The sequence below is a fragment of the Taeniopygia guttata genome, chromosome Z, assembly GCF_048771995.1.
Source record: "Taeniopygia guttata chromosome Z, bTaeGut7.mat, whole genome shotgun sequence".
In the NCBI taxonomy this organism is placed as follows: Eukaryota; Metazoa; Chordata; class Aves; order Passeriformes; family Estrildidae; genus Taeniopygia; species Taeniopygia guttata.
Window position 1 is genome coordinate 38963333 of NC_133063.1, and position 18895 is coordinate 38982227.

The window sequence follows — 18895 nt, forward strand, 5'->3', positions numbered from 1 at the left end:
AGTAATCACCCATTGAAAGAAGAGAGAAAGTGGCTAGAGGAAGTAAGGTTAAAAAAACATCAAGGTCCCAGATTCACAGAACAAAACATGCCCTCAAAGATGCCAGTTGTTATCCCCACCTTGAACAAAGCATCAGGAAGCAAACTTGTGACGGGGCACAAGCACGTAAAACTAACTTTTGTTCTCTCACAAGGGTTTTTCTGTGAAAAGCAGTCCAGTGCAGCAAAGTACCAGTATGGAAGAGCTGAAACACTCTGAGTTACCTGCAGCTGGAGACAAATGGCAGGTACAGAGTCAATCTTGTGAACAAAGGGTACCAAATTCTCCTCTGGAATAACACTTTCAAGGAAGTTCACACCACAAGCCTTGCTTCACAGACCTCCATGACTCTTGCCTTGTCTGGCAAGGAGAGTCTGGGAAAAAACTGATGGTCTCTGCAGGACAGGGGCTGTATTTGACCCATGGCAACTGTTAGTCTTGATCAAAATATCCCTTAATAGAAGGAGCTCAAAATATCCCCTTTTTGAAAGAAGAGCCACCCTGAAAGGGGGGAGAGTCTGCAGTGGTTCACATGGAGGTGGGAGAGTGAAAACTGTAAATCCCAAGTCCAGCTCTAGAGGTGTAATACAGATTAGTCTGTCTTAACCATCAGGAAATTTTATTGAGTACTCTGTGAACTTTGAGTGGTCCCACTGGATCAGAAAACTTGCCCAGAGCCTGGGCATACTCCACTAAGACAGGCAGAAAAGACCAATAGGCTTAATTTCCATTTCTTCAGTGCTCAATTGGGTTAATAATGAACTGCAAAAAAAACACAATGAACTTTACCAGGGAACTGGGTGGTGGCCTTTCCTCTCTGATGTCCAAAATATACTATTCCAAGAGCCACATACTCCCAAAATTAGTAATCCAATGCTTGCTTTTGCAGTAAGTAATAAAAACTCCTCTCCAAATATACAAAGGAGCCTGAGGCTATAACAGTCCTGTGAAAAGAACATCTTCTATAGCAACATGGTCATCTTTAGGTAACTGAAAGGGCTGAATATTTGGTATACTGAGACCTGTTCCTTTCTGGTATTGAATTCAAATGAATAGCCAAACAATTCTGATGCATTTGCCTTCCATTGAGGAGTGAAACACATTTTGAGCCAGGTGTTTATTTGTATGTTCTTTTCATGAAAGGATCTCAGACGCCTGTTCCATGACTGTAAGATAAACCATGTTTTCATGAACTATGAAAACAGTGATTTGCTTCCTTCGAGTGAAAACTAAAACTAAGATTTCTTCTTTCTGTATGATTGACACTTCCACTGACTGCATCTGATTTTCACTGTATCTTTATGATGATGAAAAAAAAATTTTCAAGTCTTTTTTTTTTTCCACTTCCAGAGGCTTTCAAAGCTTCCTGAAGAATTGTTACAGCCCTCTAGGCATGAGGGTCAGGGACAAAAGCACTCTAAGAATCTGAGTATGAACTGCTATGATCCACTTCTGTGGCCCTAAAAACAAGGTCCCCAGCTGGGCCATGCACTTAAGAGCTGGACTCAGAGATCCTTGTGGGTCCCTTCCAACTCAAAATATTCTGTGATATGGCAATTATATCCCTTTTCACCACTCCTCTCAGACAAAAGGCAAGCATTCTCATCTGCCCCTCACTTTTCCAATGTGCTTCCTTTCCTTAAATGTGTATTTGGCTTGAGAAGGAGTGCACTTTTAACTTTACCACCAGCAAAGGCAATTTGTGGGTTTATGAGCAGAAAAAATTTATGGGTGTAGAAAAATGTGACACACTTCAGAGTAACTGAGCCTTAGGAAAACACTTACAGTCCCTCCCTTGAACCTATTTTCAACTACTTTCAGCAGAAATAGGAAGTAAAATCAGTTCCTTAATTTGCAGCTTGCTGTAAATGCTGCTACTTCTACCACTTTTCCATCTGAGACAAAGCATCCTGTGCCCTTGTTCATGAAAACAGTGCTTGAGCAGAATTTCATTTAAATCTTCCCAAAGAAGCTGCCTCACAAATCACAATGGATGTATTAAACATACTTTCTGTAAAAGGCTCGGGTAAACTCAAGTGAAAAAATTCTGTAGGAACATCTTTGAGAAAATTGAAGAATCCATAGTCCCAGGCCCTGGCAAAAAATGTACCTAAACATTTTGTATCACAATCAGATGCACTGTAACTGACCTAGAAATTAAGCTTTCCAGATTACATTAAGTCAAAGAAGCTGATGTGATCTGTAAAGGCTATCAGTAGGAAGTAAGGCTTGATTCAAAACACATTATCTCTAGTTTTAGGTGCTTCTACCCTACAGACTACCCCTCAGGTTTACTCACCAGAATTTTTTGTTCCTTGCTCAAATTTGTTCACATCAAGTGCTACAGAGATATGGAATCAGTGCAAAGATTTAACTTTGGCATGTAAAACACACAGACCTGAAGCTGAAGTAAGGTACTGATGGTATTTTCCCATAGACCTTGCAAGATCTGATCTAATATACCCATATGAGTCAAGACGGTGAAAATATAAAGCATCAAATCCAACACAAAGTAGAAGCTCTGTGGCTCACTCTAATACAGAGGGAAGAATATGAGGTAACATTCAAAGCAGATGAAGACCCAAGCTCTCTACTGTTAAAGGAAATAAAATTATGCTGCCTCTATCCACTTCTAATGCCTCTCACATATGCTATCCATATCTCATTACTAAGCACTGAGAAAGACAAAAAACATCACAGATAACTCTTTCTGCTATTAAGCCCCTTCCTCTGAGAATCCTCAAGGGGTGTTTATGGTGGGATCAGAGTTACTTGATGTGCACATGTCTACTGAAGATAAAGCATGCTAAAACAAGAGGAGAGAAAATCAGAAGCAAAAACAATCTTCATTTACATATGCATTCATTTTAAGAACTTCCTTAAACAGATAATTGTGCATCATTTTTTCACAAACAAGGATTTGGAGAGAACTAGGTATAATGTTTGCCGTGTTGTGACACTGAAAATTAAACTCATATTTTTTCCCCTCTAATTCTCTACAAAGATCTTACTCATGAGACAGTACTTTGCTGACAGACGCAGCAATTGCCAGTAGCTCAGAGGTGCAGAATTTTAAATATGGTAGCTCTAACCATGTAGTCTCAGTCCCGGCCTTGCTAAGACCAACAGAAAGGGGTTTCCTAGGTGCATGTGAGACACTTAAAACAACTGGAAGGAAGTTACAAGTGATAGATAGAGGACAGTGCTGTCCACTACAGGGGTGAGAAGCCCCTTATGTGCTGATTAGATTTATCATGTAGGGAGGTTTGCTGCTTATGTGGGCCTTTCATTAAGAATGTTGTGCATAGGCTACCAGGGCTCATCTGGCTTTCTACTATGCAGTAGTGCCTTTTCACCTGTGTACCAACGACACCACCAGGGGCAACCTGAGAATTATCAAGTGTAACTAGCAGGCCAGAGGGGTGCTGCTGAAGAGTGTGGGCACCCAAGGAGTTTTCTCCACTGTGCCCAAAGGGGACTCAGCAGAAACTGTGCATGAACCACTGGTTGCAGAGCTGCTGTTCATAGCAGCCTTTATTCCCACAAGCACAGCAGCCATGGTGAGAATCTGAAGAACATAACCAGGTTCTAAGGAGAGGGAAAGCTGGCAGAGGATAACAGATATTGTTGAGGTAGATAAGTAGATACCTGCTGTATACTAGATAAGGGAAGCTTAAAACAGGGAGGAGCAGGTTAAGGAATGCTTCAACCTCCTGTATGTACACAGGTTTGTGGAGGCAGATGGGTTTGACCCAAGTGTGCTGAGGCAGGTGAAGGCCAGTGGCATTGCAAGGCCACTCTGTGTTCTTTGAAAAGTGGAACTGGGTGGGAAAAGTTGCAAATTACTCTCAGCCCTATCTTCTAACTATGTAAGGAAGATTAATGAACTACAGCCTCATGCAATCCTTTGGAAGACACTGGAGAAAATCCTCTTAGAGAGTATTTCTAAAGGCATGAAGAATCAGAAGGTGCTCAGGAGTAGTCAGCCTAGATTTCTGAGCAGAAAACCAAAAACTCTTTACAAAACAAATCCAAAGCTGTTGAACCTCTCCCTTAGTGACCTGCAGAATAGGACGGTGCAGACTCAAGCTTTAGAGACCATATAAAAGTGGAAGGAGTGGAAGGTGGAGTAGACAGCTGTGCTGCACTTTGTGGGAAACTCAACAGGTGAAATGCAGAGCTGGACAGGGAAAAATGTGATAAAGCACAGCAATTGCACCATCCTGCAGGTAAGGAGGAATAGCTCCATGCACTGCACATGCTGGGGACTTGTGAAGATGGCAAGCAGCTTTGCAGAGAAGTTCTGTGAGGTCCTGCTGGACAGTAAGCTGAGTTTAAGTTGAGTTAAGCACTGGCCTCTTGCAAAAATGACCACACTATCCTCAGCTGTATTTAGAAATGCATTAAGGGCAGCTCAGAGGAATTTGTCCTTCCTGTACCCTCAGTGCATGTGAGGAGTGCCAAGTCCCATCCTGGGCTCCCCAGCACAGACAAGTTGTAGACAGACTGCAGTGGCTCCAGCACAAGCTCAGAGATCCTGCTCTGAAATAGTGCAGCAGGACGTCCAAGAGGCAATTCCTGATACTGTAACTTCAGTGCCCCCCTGCAGCTCCCAGGCACCCTGTCCTAGGAATGGATGCTACCCAGTCCAAGACAACAAAGGAGATCTGCTGCTTCCCACTGCAGGGCAAACGAGGGGCATCATCTCCATGTTCTCCTCTGCTTGAAGCTTCTTGAGCACACCAAGGGCACAGTCTTCCAAGAAGAGAAATAAAATGAGAATGACAACTACTGCCAATGTTTTATTCTATAGCTGACAGCTGACCTGGAGTAGAGGGTGAAGATGTGAAGTGCTGTGTTTCTAAATCCAGCAGGTAAGCTAATACTGCAGGGCTGTGTTTTACTCTGTCTTTGAGGTTAAACAGCCATAACACCTGGGTTGCCAAAGGCACTGCAGGCTCTTCCTCTGCCTCCCACACTAACCTGCCTGCTGCTGCCTTTTTCTAGGCTCTGGTCTGAGGAGCAAGACTATACTGAGGAGGGCCACAGTGCCCGCCCAGGCACTCTTCCCCAGCACAAGGTTCCTCACAAGACCAGGAGGTCACAGTGTCCTGATGACATGGCACATGCATTGATTTCTCAGCAGAGTCTTCCTTCAGCAATTTCCACCATTGTTTCTCCTTACACTGGCCTAAAATATGCTAAAAAAAACATTTAAAATTACATCTCAAGTGCAGCCATGAGCATTTCCTTGCCCAAAGCTGTAACAGATCAACAAACCACTACAGTGACTGACAGCTCCAAGGACATGAGCACAGGTGATGGTTCTTCAGATTTTCACCACAGCTACCATGCCCATGGGAATCGGAGCAAAACAAAGCAAAACATAGAAATAAGCTTTAAAGAGAGCTACAGACTTGAGCTGGCTTCAGACCACACATTTTTTTCCTGGTAACTGGAGATACCCAGCATCATGACAGTAAGTGTAATGGGAATTTTGCTTGTATTGTGACCTAGCTGGAGGTAGTAGCTGCTATCTTGTGCTTGGTCTGTGCTGTCAAAATCCTGTCTTCAAATAAGTAAATTTGCTAATAACTCATTAAACCCTCCTCATGTGGAATATCTAAAAGATCCTGGTCAGAGTTGTACTGCACAAGAGAAGAGCCAGTGCGGCTTTCGGGGGTCACTTGCGGCTGTCCCCCGTCCCTCCCCGGCCCCCCGGGACCCCTCCGGCTAGCTGTCCCCTCTGGGGACCGGGGTTTGCCGTGGTCCCGCTGCACTGGGCTCACCAGGCAGCGGCTGGGTTAGCACGGTCCGAGCGGCTGCGGCGCCTCGGTCGCCGCAAGGAGTCGAGATAAAGAGACTAAGAGAGGTCAGTTGTGTGCAGTCCAGAGAGATTGTATTGCCTGAACAGTTGCAGGGACAAAAGACCCTGGGCTACTGCCCAGATACAGTTTTATACAGCAAAATTAAGAGATAAGGTCTAAACAATAGAGACAGTGTTCAGCATGGGCCCATCAGAACCTCCCCATGGGTCAGGTCCAATGGGAACTGCTCAGGGGTGGGGAGAAGGGGGTTTACATAAAGATGATGAAGCGAAACTTTCCCGAAACAATGGGGCATACATAAATGTATCTTTTCCTCATACCTAAATGTATCTTTTCCTCAGTTTCCAATTCCCAAGGCCTTTCTAAATCCCTTCCTCCACACTACCACACCAGCACGATAGCAACATCTCCCTCTTCTTTACTTAATAAGATGAACGGTGCCTTGGGAGAAGGTAAAACTGCGGCTCTCAAACTGCAGTGTCTTTCTGCTTGTCGTCTTCCCACCAATCGCCCTCCGTGGCGGCAGCAGCGATGAGAACAGGTGCGGAAGCCTTAGGCTTCGAGGTGATGACCTTGGAGATTATTCGCTTAAGAATCCCAAATGCTAACAGAACTAAAAACAGTGCAACTAGAAAGTAAAATATGTCTTTTAAAAGAGACACTGCCCACCCAGAAAGGTCCCAGTCTTTGAACAGGTCCTTAAACCAATCCTCATTTTCTTGCTTCACACTCCCAATGAGGCTTCTCATTTCCTGAATGGACGAGTGGGCACTCTGGCCTTTAGATGACAGATCAAAACAACACAACCCATCAAACTCTTTACATCCATGACCATGTGCCAACAGCAGGAAATCAATAGCTGCCCGATTTTGGAGGGTAGCCTTTCTGGTTATTTCCTCGTCTTCTAGGAGGTCACTCAGGGCTGCTGATGTTAAATTTGCCTGCTTCGTCACCCAGCATTCCAGATTGCCTAATTCACTCAATGCTTTTGCTGCCGCAACCCATGGTAAAAATACAGAGACGGCAACTCTTTTGGATTTTGCCCAATGGTAAATTTCTGCATCACAATGTTCATCAAATTGACTTGCACTTCGCTTAGTAATTTTTGTCTCATCTTTTGCTCACCCGATTGGAATTTGGATCATGTTGGGGGAAGCAAGGGTCAGATGCCCGAAAGTGCATGGACCTCCAATAAGACGAGAGGGGATTCCTGGGTATGCTCTGTCCCCACAGATAAGAAACACCCCTTTGTCCAGCTTGCGGGGACGGAAATCAGTGGTGGATGCAAATTTCAGCTTATAGACAGCTGTGCACCATTGACCCGCCCTGAATTCTACCTTGTACTGTTTGACTTGCTCATATAGTTTTACTTCTTTGGTTGGGGAAAAATCAAATTGAATGCAATATTCAGCTTTTGCAGAGCCCAGGAGTTCTAATTCCTGGGGCTCTCCCTCAGCAGAGGGCAAGTGTAGGATCCACTTTTGCCACAAAATGAGGGGGTTTTGCACTGGTATTTTAACTTGTTCTACAGCTCCTCGGCGCCTGTAGAACTCTGCCCCCGCCTCAGGTATTTTATTTTCGTTCACCTGCTTTTGCGGGCGGACCAGACCGATTGGGAACTCATCCCCCTTACTTGGAACCCCTACTAAACATGTGGACATCGGATTTTCTGCTGAGGCAGTAGACAAACATATGTGATCTTGTTTCAAGGCTTGGGCGAATGTGACCCACACATTTTTCTTGGGCTGTGGAACAATCCACGCGTCCACCGTGTACGGGTAGATGGCCATTTTCTGGAACCAAACGATAAGCAGGAATGTGGAAATTGACATTCTGCTAGTCTGAAAGAAAGATAAAATCATATAACAAGGTAAACTAACTCTGAAAAAGGTACAATTTGCTCTGCCAGTATAAAGGAAAAAGATTCCCCCTGCTCCCACTTTTCCCCCTTGTTAAGGAGGAGGCCCTGCAGACCCCGGAGTCCTCGGGGTTGCTGCTGCTGAAGCAACCACCCTTTCCCGCGGACTTATCACTGAGTCCTCTGTCATTAGTGTAGCTTTTCTCGTGCACTCCTCAATGAGCTGATCGAGTGTGGGTGGAGGCGATGCTGGAAGGGCCAGGATGACTCGTTGACAGGCTTCATTTGCATTTGTGGTGGCAATTTCTAGTGTGAGCTGATCTTGGAGCTCTGGATTTTGCACCCTTTTCTCGACTGAAGCTCTTACTCGATCCACAAAATCCATTAATGGCTCTGCAACAGACTGCTTTAAAGCGGTGTAAGAAATGATAGGTTCTTTAGAAGGCATGTTAAAAAATGCACGTTCTGCCGCATCCCTGGACAGGTCTAACACTGATCTGGGAATGCCTGCTGCTTGCTTCTCAGCTTGGCTCCAATCACCCTCACCCACTAGATGTTCTAAGGTGATTTCCTCATCCTCTATATCTGTGGAATGGGTTGGACTCTGCAAAATCTCTGGAAGGAGGTCTCCTGCCAGCCTTTTCCAAGTTCTTTCCCACAATCTAAATTCAGATTGAGGGAGCAAACAGCTGAAAAGACGTTTCAAATCAGCAGGGACAAAAGTTTTGGAACCTAGAGTAGCTTTTAAAATGCTCTTAAAAAATTCACTCCTTTCTCCAAATGCACGTTTTGTTTTGCAGAGTTCCCTGATCCTGTCGTATGAAAGGGGCTCCCATCTAGGGTTTTGTCCTCTCGCATTATAAACAACTGGGGCCATGAACGGAGGATCGGTTTCTGTTTCCTGGAGCCGACAGTCCCGGAGCTGGCAGCTCCGGCGCTGCCATTGCTGAGGGAAGCAGGAGCGAGAGGGGGGGCGGCTTGTGTGGGAGTGGCCGCAGCTGGAGGGGCCGTGTGGACCGGGGGCAGGGGGGTGGTGATGGAGCTGCGAGGGGAGGAGCTGAGGGCTGGACCGTGGGCTGAATCGCCGCAAGGGAGGAGGGACTGGGATTGGGGATGGGCAAAGGGAGGGACACGAGGGCTGGGGGTGTGTTCTGGGCTGGCACGGGGAGCAAGGAATTCTGGGATGGAGAAGGGCAAGTCGCGTGGCAGCCTCCATCTTGTGGTGGCTGCACGAGGGGGTTGGGGGGTGCAAAGCATGGATTTTGAGCTGCTGGAGCGGAATCAGGAGATGGAGAAGGGTCAGGAACTGAATCTACATCTGCGCGGTTAGTTTTTTCAAAGCCGGGGACGCGGGGGGTTACAGGGGACGCAATGTGACCCTTTTCTGTTCCCCGGGCGTCCCGAGTGTGTGCACTCTCTTTCACAAAGTCATAAACAAACAAAAAGATTCTCATAAAACCTTCTTTCACTGAGGGATCTCCTGCCTTTGTCCTTTCACTCAACACTGCACCCACACGCTTCCAAAACTGTCTTTCTGCCACTTCTTGCTCTGTTACCTCCGAAAAACTTACTGGTACCCATCTGACAAACTCTTTCACCAGGCTCTTAGGAAGTTTTGCACCTGCTCTCTGCAGGGGTTCTTGAACTTGTTTATAAATCTCTTTCTGCTGTGTAGTCAGCGTAACACCCATCGCTGGCAGCACAGCACAGTCTCACCTAGCTACTGCAGCAAAAACCCCAAAGTTCTAAAGACCCGGCGGAGACTCCCGCCACACCTGCGTGCTGGCGTGTCCCCCCCGGGCATACTGGAGCCTGACTCCAGTCTCCTGGCCGGACCCTCCCCGCCAGTACCGAGACTTACCCACCGCCGTTCTTCAAAAAACACACTGCAGTAACGGTTCCTGACTCCGCAGACAGTCTTCCGGGTGTTAGGAAGGTCCCGTCCGCATCCACGGACACAGCGCCGGACAGAAATCGGCGCCTCTGTCCCCGCGGTGGCAGTCCTGCCGGGCTGTGTGGAAGGGCGAGTGCCCACACCACCAGTGGGTCCGAGAGCTTCTCCCCGCGGAGCTGACAGCCTGCGTGGCGGTTTTTTCGCACCGCTCGCCGCTCTGTCGCTCGCGGTGACACAGATCGCAAAGTGTCCGGAAAAGCTCCCAACCGGTGAACTGCCCGCGGCGGCCGCGGCACGTTCGCTCGAACCAGTGCAATGCCTCACGTTGGTGCGCCACTTGCGGCTTTCGGGGGTCACTTGCGGCTGTCCCCCGTCCCTCCCCGGCCCCCCGGGACCCCTCCGTCTAGCTGTCCCCTCAGGGAACCGGGGTTTGCCGCGGTCCCGCTGCACTGGGCTCACCAGGCAGCTGGGTCTGCACGGTCCGAGCGGCTGCGGCGCCTCTGTCGCCGCAAGGAGTCGAGATAAAGAGACGAAGAGAGGTCAATTGTGTGCAGTCCAGAAAGATTGTATTGCCTGAACGGTTGCAGGGACAAAAGACCCTGGGCTACTGCCCAGATACAGTTTTATACAGCAAAATTAAGAGATAAGGTCTAAACAATAGAGACAGTGTTCAGCATGGGCCCATCAGAACCTCCCCATGGGTCAGGTCCAATGGGAACTGCTCAGGGGTGGGGAGAAGGGGGTTTACATAAAGATGATGAAGCGAAACTTTCCCGAAACAATGGGGCATACATAAATGTATCTTTTCCTCATACCTAAATGTATCTTTTCCTCAGTTTCCAATTCCCAAGGCCTTTCTAAATCTCTTCCTCCACACTACCGCGGCAGCGCAATAGCAACAAGCCAAAACTGCAAGACAGCAGCAAACACCTCACCACACAGAAGCCATCTCCAACAGGTCTGAATTACTCAAGGCAACACACACAGCAATTCAGAACAATGTGCAGTGGCCACCCCTTTGTGGCATCAAGGGTAACTGAGAAAGATGTAAAAAAAAAAAAAAAAAGCCATCTGCATAACTCTGTGTACAACCCACATACTAATGTAAGGCCACAGCTTGACACAAGCAAAAGAGACAATATGTGACACTCCCTTCTGACCTTGACTGAGCTTAAGTTTCAGTCACTTCAAAAATACAGTAATAAAACAACAATCTTGCATGTATCAAAATGTATTTATTATTCAGTTATATTTGCTTTTCATTGCACAGATTTGTTTTTTATCCCCATGTTCAACAGTTTTTTACAAAGCTTTCAGGAGTTTTGAAACTGTTAGAATGATCACTCAATACTATTTAGGCACAGATCATGAATGCATAACTCCATTTCCTCAAGGGTTTTTTCAGAAAGATTAGTGGTTGCAGTTAAGCTCCAAATTTAAATTCATTTCACAGTCCATGCTTTTAGAGGCATACTTTCTATAAAAGAAGTTTTGATTAAATAGTCTCATTAAACCCTAAATTAAAGCACCTTTTCCATAAATTCTGAAATCAACAAAACCCAAGGATAAGAACCATAATGGCCAACCATTCTCTATGCTAGTCAGTCATAGAATAAGAAATAGACATCAAGAGGATGTAAAAATCCCATGGAAAATTACTTTACTTTGGAAATAATTTAAATCATTTATTTTGTATTAAAAATATGAAAAAAAATGCAGCCAATAAAACACATCTGGTGACAAGGATGTGTCCTCAACATATCCCCTGGACTTAATTGATTCCGTTATTTCTATATGCCACAATAGAGGTGCACAGTTACAGGTTAAACAGTGTTTGCTTGTCCTGCCTAGGTTTGAGACATCTCTATAAGGTCCAGCATTGAGCCAGAGAGCTGGTGTTGAAGGGCACAGATCAGTGTGGCCACGGGGCTGAGGAAGGCTGAGCAGTCTGGGAGGATGCAGGGGGTTGGACAACATAGCTGGCAAGAGGGAACCTGCAACTGTAGGTGCCTGCAGGAATAGGACATGGTGCTGGCACCTGGGAGTGAAGGAAGCAGCAGGTGCAGTCATGAAGGACAAGTGATACTCCAGCAGCCCTTGGAGCAACCCTGGTTGACACAACACTTCTAGCACCATTGCTGAAATGCCTGCAGTGGGCTTGGGGTCCAACTCCCCACTCATTCTTTTAAACCCTCTTAGCAAATTCCCCCACTGTCAACTCTGTGCAGCTTTAAATGCTGTTCTCAATCTCTGATGACCCCCAGTTGACTGCAGCTGGTCTTTGGCAGAAGAAGGGAAAGAAGACCACTAACTCACAGGACACAGAGATTCTTCAGCTTCTCTGGTAAGAACTAGCCAACAGCATGACCTTTTTAAAGTGACTCTTCTTTTCCTATCACAAGAGCGCCAGCCCTTGGCATCCCCAGTGCAGCCCCAGAGCGGGACTATCCCCAGCACCAGGTCAAGCCAGCCACAGCTTTCCTGAACCACTTGGGGGCAGGGCCAAGCTGTGAGGTGAGAGGGGTGTGTAAGGATCACTTTGGAGCTAGAGGTGCCTCTGAAGCTCAGCAGAGTGGACTCCCTGGGCAAGGGGACAGCAGCCACAGAAGCCACGTTGCTGGTCCCCAGGGCAAGAAAAGAAGCTGGTAGCTGCCTTCAGTCTCCTGTCATGTGGAGGACCAGCAAAACAGGTCATTACTAGAGCTTAACATGTAACTTCTCCAGGACCAGAAGAGCAAGATTTTCCAAAGTCTCTCACTAGCATTAATACACAAGTTTCTGACATTGGTGAGCAGGCAAGCAAGGGGAGCCTGAAGAAGCGCAGCAAGTCCACCAAAAACTTTCTGGTGATGATTAGGGAAATGTGACCACCACAAGCCAGGGAAGTCCATGCTGCCTGAAATATCAGTTTTTACCTCCAGTAAAAACCTAGGAGGAGTTATCTGCAGGAACTGGAGTTTCCCCCTGTGTCCAGGAGTACAAAGAGCTGTAGGCCAGTAACCTCAGTGATTGCCTGTGTCTGTGCCGAGGTCTCTGAGCTTCAGCTCCAGTTGCTTAATTTGGACATCCCTCTGGATTATCAATTCACATAGTCGACGGATTTCTTCCCGTTGCCGGTAATACATCTGCAAAAGCTGTAAGAAAACACACATTTCATTTACTTTACACTAAGAAAACATAGGCTTAACCTGACAATGCCACCAGAGTTGTCACATCACTTCTGAGAGAACTATCTAAGGAGGAGGCCTTCAACTAGCAGACAGTGTCAGCAGTGCTCCTGCTGTCCACTAGATTGGGCTATGACTGCATGTGTTTCACAGAAAGTATTTGGAGTATGAATTCCTGTGTCTGCCACATCTCCTTCTCTGACCTTGGACAAGTCCTTTTTCTTCTTCCAGTTGGGACTGAGAGTAAAAGAGTTTTAAAATCATGGGGATTTGGGGAGTTAGAAGGAAAGGTAGGCTTTTCTTCTCCAGAACCTGGAGGTCACAAGGACCTCCTTGTGTCCAGCCAGTCACCAGGCAGGTCTGTGTCACAAGAATGTCTAGGAAGTGAGAATGCTGACTGCCTCCTCTTTTCCAGACCCCCTCAGCTAGCATGCTGCTGGGCCAAGATGGAGGTTTTAGGGTGGATGGAGGTTATTCTTCTTCACCTTCTTCTTCCTTCTTCTTCCTGGGTTCGGGTGATATCTTGTAATTGGACAGAAAAGTCTGCATTGTGGTCTTTGAGGGATCAGTTATTGGGTTAAAAGGGAAAATAACCTAGGTGTCATTTCTAAATTGTTACATAGTCTAGTCTTAAGAGACCTTGTAACATGAGATAGTTATCCATTTTTGTGGTGCTTTCCCAGCATGCAGAGTCTGGTACAGATGGCGCACTAAATCTTAGATAAGACAATAACAAACAAGAAGCTGATGACCGAAGAAGTCCTGCGCATCTCCTTTTCCTGACACAGAACTGCTCCAGGAGGGTTTCCCCCCAACAGGTGAACCCCCAGGGCGGGCCCAACAGGACACCCTGAAACCAATACCACCATGTGAATGCCATTCTTTCATCATCTGGCTTTGAGCTTCCCCTGTAGCCCCAGCTTCACCCCAGACATTCATACCTCATTTTTAGTTTCTGGTGGTGGATGCTCAGATATGGTGAAGGCATCGGAGAGGTATATTTGCTCATTTTCTGGCAGACTCTCCACCACTTTCAGCCTTTTTCTGATAGATTTGATCTCTCTTGGATTTTCCTTGTCCTCCAGTGATATCCTTCCTTGCGCCTCCGGTTGCTGGTTCAGGTTAGTAGCTTCCATTAAGGGCTCTGGCTCAAGAAACTGTGGTAGGGACTTCACAGCTTCAAAGCCTGTTCTTAAGGATTCCAAGACAGGCCCTAGGGAGGGAGGAGATAAATGAGCACTCCCAAACCACACTCAAAAATCAGGTGTAAGCAATTAATTCTAACAACCAGCTTTAACCAATTCTTTCAGAGATAAACGTGGAGGCATCTGACCAGAGCAACTTCCAGAATTTACAACCAACAAATTATTTTAGCTTCCAGACATATTTACCATGTCTCTCCTTTTCCTTCTTTCCTCTTTCTCTGGCAGGCAATAGGCCAGAGAGCTGGCAGCAACTTACCCAAGCCCTGGAGAGTGTCACAAATGACATATGTAGTCAGAAGGCTAATTGGCACAAGCACCTCTCATCTTTACTGAACCGCTTCTTTTTATACTGGACCTGATTGGTCATTTAATCAACACATCTCATCTGATTTGCTAATTAACAAGCCACCAATTTTTAAACAATCCTCTGAGAAAAACAAGAAAACAGATAATAGAAAAACACCACCTGCAGGTTGTTTGTTGGGAAGGGTAGATAAATATGATTAAGAACCACAATATTACAGCCAGGACGAATATAACGCCCCCTACTGGCTGGACAATTACCCTCACCTACAGCGGGGTCCAAAAGCCAAATGGACTGTTCCATCTCACCCCCCAGAATGTATGGCTCACCCCACATCTGTAACCCTCCCCTGAACCATCAGGTGCCTGTGACCCCATTGGCCCAGGTCCTGCTCCAGCCCACCCTGGAGCCCCCTTTGATAAAGCCTCTCCGGGGGGCTGGACGTTCTCTTGGATCTTCCCTTCTCCTCCTGGAGAGTCCTCCGGGAGTCCCTGCTCTCCTCTCTGTCTCCCCCCTCCCCCATCACCCGAGGCCCAGCCACGTGCTGTGTCTGGCAGCTCGAGGCAGAGCCTCTCTGCGTCCTGAATAAACTTCATCCCCCAAGAGCAACCAAAGAGATCTCGCTTGAATCTGTCCGTGGAATACAAATATACGTCGTTACAGTTGTTTTTAATAATTTGCTATCACTGTTTATCTCCAGCTCCCTAAAGCCTCCCAGGCTGATTCTAGGAAAACTTATCTAGCTTTCTCGCTCTCTGACCAGGCTATCACATCCACAGGGGAGCTGAAGGGCTGGAGAGCTCTCCATGCACTGACCTTTGTTAATCCCAGTGAGCCATTCTTCTGCTGTCAGTGTTGGTTGGGCTGCTGCAGTCAGGGGGTAGATATCTGCCTGGTATGATTCAGACTGGAAGCAAACAAAAGTCCAGAGTAACTATGCCATTGAGATTTTGGCTTAAAGAGGTCATACTGGATTGTGGTGGAGAAATGAACTTATTCCCCTTCAGCATATGGAGTGCCATGAGCACTCACCAGCACGGACATAAAGTCTTTTCACCTGCTCTTGACCTCTCTGCTCCTCCCCTCAACTCAGAAGAATTGTATCGGGAGGCCTAATTGAATTCATGCTGGTAAAGTCTTCTGACTGGGGGAGGTTGACATAGGCTAACTCAACTCCCATTAAATCATGATCCTGAGGATGAATACATGAATACAAAGGATGGACAAGTCACAAAGCATCAGCTGATTATCAACTGACAAAAACTGGCCAAGGAAATAAAGCTGGAGGAACACACCTGGTTGGGAGTTGCAATAAGCATTAGTTCTCCTGTGTCTCTGAATTCAACGAACTTGTACCTTCTTTTCATATTCTACTTTCTGGAAGCACATTACTGACATGCCCCATGTTCTGTACATTTCCCATGCCCACACAGTCACAGAGGAGATACCTTGGCTAGCTACAGATTCAAGGCATATTTCTTTTTCTAATGACACCAGCTCTGAGACTTACTCTACATCACCCTCAGTGCAATGGGTCATCCCTTATATGCTGCAGAACAACTGTCTGTAACCAATGGGTAGAGAACCTTAAGTTCATAGTTCCTGTTTTACCAGGGTGATTCTTCTTCCTTCCAGAAGGAGATTGTTATGCCACCCAACACCAGCTCCAACTCCTCTCCCTCTTCTGTCATTACATCAAACAGATTCTATTGGAGAAATTTACAGACAGCTAGCAGACCTGGCAGCATGTCTTGAAAGTCAGACATTAGACAGAGACCTAACTCCTGAGTAACTCTTGAGTTACCCAGTTACCCAGACAGGGTTTATTGGCAGGGCTGCCCCAGAAACAGGCCAGCTACATCCCCCATGCCAGAAAATCTCTTGTTCTACCTACTCTCCTGTCCCCGTGAGTCACAGAGAGAAGGCAGTGCCCTCATTTTTTCACTGATATTTGCCTCCAAGAACATGATCTGAGGTTGACTTACCTGTCGAGGCACAATCATGGAAATGGGCTCAATCAGGTTTTTGGTTGGAATCAGTTTGTAGAAACGGAAAATTTCACAAGCTGCCACATCAAGACCTCTCTTTGGCATAATTCCTGGGGAAGAGCGTGAAATAAATTATTATATTTATTATTATATTATATTGTATTATAAATCTCCTTAGGAAAGTTAATATCATCAGCCATGTGAAAAGGGTCATCAAACAATATAAGGAGTCATAGCATCAGCACCACATCAGCATGCTTTGAGGTCTGCATCCAAAATTGGTTCAGTGGCATAAATGACAAGACTAAATAATTTATTTTCTGTCAGATCATGTTGTTACATACATGTGTGGTTTTCATGCTAAGCCTCCTGTTCCTTATTCATTCTAATGGGCTCCAAAGAGACAGAAAAGAGCAGAGCTGGCAGGTAATGCCACAGGATTTGAGTATCAGGATCTCTAAGAAGGGATTTCAGGACACCTAAACAATGCCAGAAGAGGAATTTATGGCTGAAATATTTTCCAGGCAAGTATTCTCCCTCAGTGCTGTTCCAAAACAGAAATAAGAATTAGAAGAGTATGAACATCAATTCTGTCCATTTGTGTTTAAGAGACTGGCTAAGCCACACAAGGTCTCTAAGTACCTGATAACCTCAGTGGGTTTCTCACTCATTAGCTTGTAGAGTTCAAAGCTATATCCATATCAATTACCTTTAAAAAAGAGATTCCCTATGCTTGTAGGCCTCGCTTCATTGCACCCAAGCTTAGTTTTCTACTCAGTGACTTCATTAATCAGTAGATTCTATGTGAAGGCCTATTGCTCTTTACATTATGAATTCATCTAAAAGTGAATCTCAATTCCACTCCTCCATACAGTATTTTGTTTTGGTAATATGAAAAAGGAATTTTTGTACAATAACCTTAGCAGTATGCTTGATCAGCTCAACAAAGCAGGTTAGGGAAGTAGACTTGATTCACATAGGCTTTTTAAAAACACCTGTACAACTACTTTGCATGAAAATATTTTTAAAGAGACTACGACAACAAGAAATAAGGATGTTGTACCAGAAGGATTATAAAAACTGAATAATGAGGAGATCCTTACAGTTAAGTTTTAAATAATATATTCATTCTAATTTATTTTTAAGGCAACCTGCAGTTGCAGGCACAAAATTCAGTGCTGCCAAATCGCCATACCAATGCTCTCTAAGAGCAGAAGTTACCACAGGTAGTGTGGAGGGGTGTTAATGATCCCAGAAACATGTAGAGGAATTTGACTCAGAGTAGACCAGAGAAGGCTCAAGAAAGGGTTAACAATAAGGTCTGAGAGCTGAAAGCTAAATTCTGTGACTTGAATTAGTTAAACAGTGGGTACACAAACAAGTTAATAGGCAAGGGTCTCCAAGAGAGGAGAGGTGACCTAATCACCTAATCACAGAGATCTATTTCTAAATAGGAAATGTCAGTAAAAAAGAAGGGAGACAAGCAATAAAGACTGAAGGCATTAAGCTGTGAAGCAGATGTTACCAGAGAAATCACAGAGTGGGAATGATGGAAGTAGAGCTCAAAGACAAAAATCTTAAAGCAGATTGACAAATGGCAAGGAGCATTCTCCACCTTTAAATTCAGACTATCCTCCTTTCCACCTTGACCAGGTATGTGAAAGAACATGTGACTACAGTAAAACCACCCAGCCATGCTGGTCAGAAGGGCCCTTTCCAAGGTCCAAGCCTGTAATACCACCTGTCATATTTGGGTGAGCTGCAGCAAGCTGACTGCTCAGTAAGTGTCTGTAAACCTGTGTGCAGGAATCTGACCCATTCTCTTTTCTAAACAGTATTTTGGATAGTCCTAGACTCTGGCAGCTTCTGAAATGAAGAAACCACAATCTTCTTATAACATTAGACATTCCACCACTCACCAACTCCCTTCTGTGGTAAGGGAGAACGATATTCCATCAGGTAGGTCAGGTAGGGTTTCTCAGGGCTTATCTCATAGTACCGTATATTTCCATCACCCTAAAGGCAAAGAAAATCAACATCAGCCAGACTCTGCTGTTCAGCATGACAGTCTGAGAAGAATTCCTGGCCCCAAGAAGCCATGCAGGATCAACAATGAACCAAATGTTTATCCTTAAATTCCTATATAGGAATGAGGACCCAGCTGTGTACCTCTCCACAATAAAACATGGGACATCTGTAAAGGTGGTAAATGTGGCCTGATGACGAAGCACCCTCTGGCCCCACTCCATCTGCTCATATCCTTAGGTTAACATGCTTCAGGAGCATCTTTGACCTCAGTCTGTCACAACACAGGCTGACAGCAGAACCAAATAGGCCTGGACTTGCTGATGTGGAAAACACTTACCTTTCCCACCACATAAAGCATGGCTGTGTCAGAGTCATAGATGGGAAACAGTAGACCCGAGGAACCATCCAGATCCTCCTCCAGTAAAGGCACAGAAAGGTCATTCTGGGCAGGACATAGGAAAAAGAGTCACTTGTCAGTCACCTCAAGTCCAGGACACCTCACCTGAACCCCATCTGGCAGTGGCATGTGAGCACAGCTCTGTAACGACCCACAGCCCTGAGCAGGGGGCCATGCACAGACTGCT

General features: G+C 45.8%; 1 protein-coding gene across 1 annotated transcript in view; it reads right to left on the minus strand.

Moving 5' to 3' along the window:
* Positions 1-10834: 10834 nt before the first annotated feature.
* Positions 10835-18895, minus strand: part of CORO2A (coronin 2A) — a 59547-nt gene continuing 51486 nt past the window's right edge. The window contains exons 7-12 of the mRNA XM_012577523.5: positions 18649-18753; positions 18203-18299; positions 16281-16393; positions 15112-15202; positions 13728-13999; positions 10835-12753 (exon numbers count right to left, since the gene is read on the minus strand). Coding sequence (XP_012432977.2) covers positions 12622-12753; positions 13728-13999; positions 15112-15202; positions 16281-16393; positions 18203-18299; positions 18649-18753 — 810 coding nt within the window. The 3' untranslated portion in view covers positions 10835-12621. The remainder of the gene's footprint in view (positions 12754-13727; positions 14000-15111; positions 15203-16280; positions 16394-18202; positions 18300-18648; positions 18754-18895) is intronic.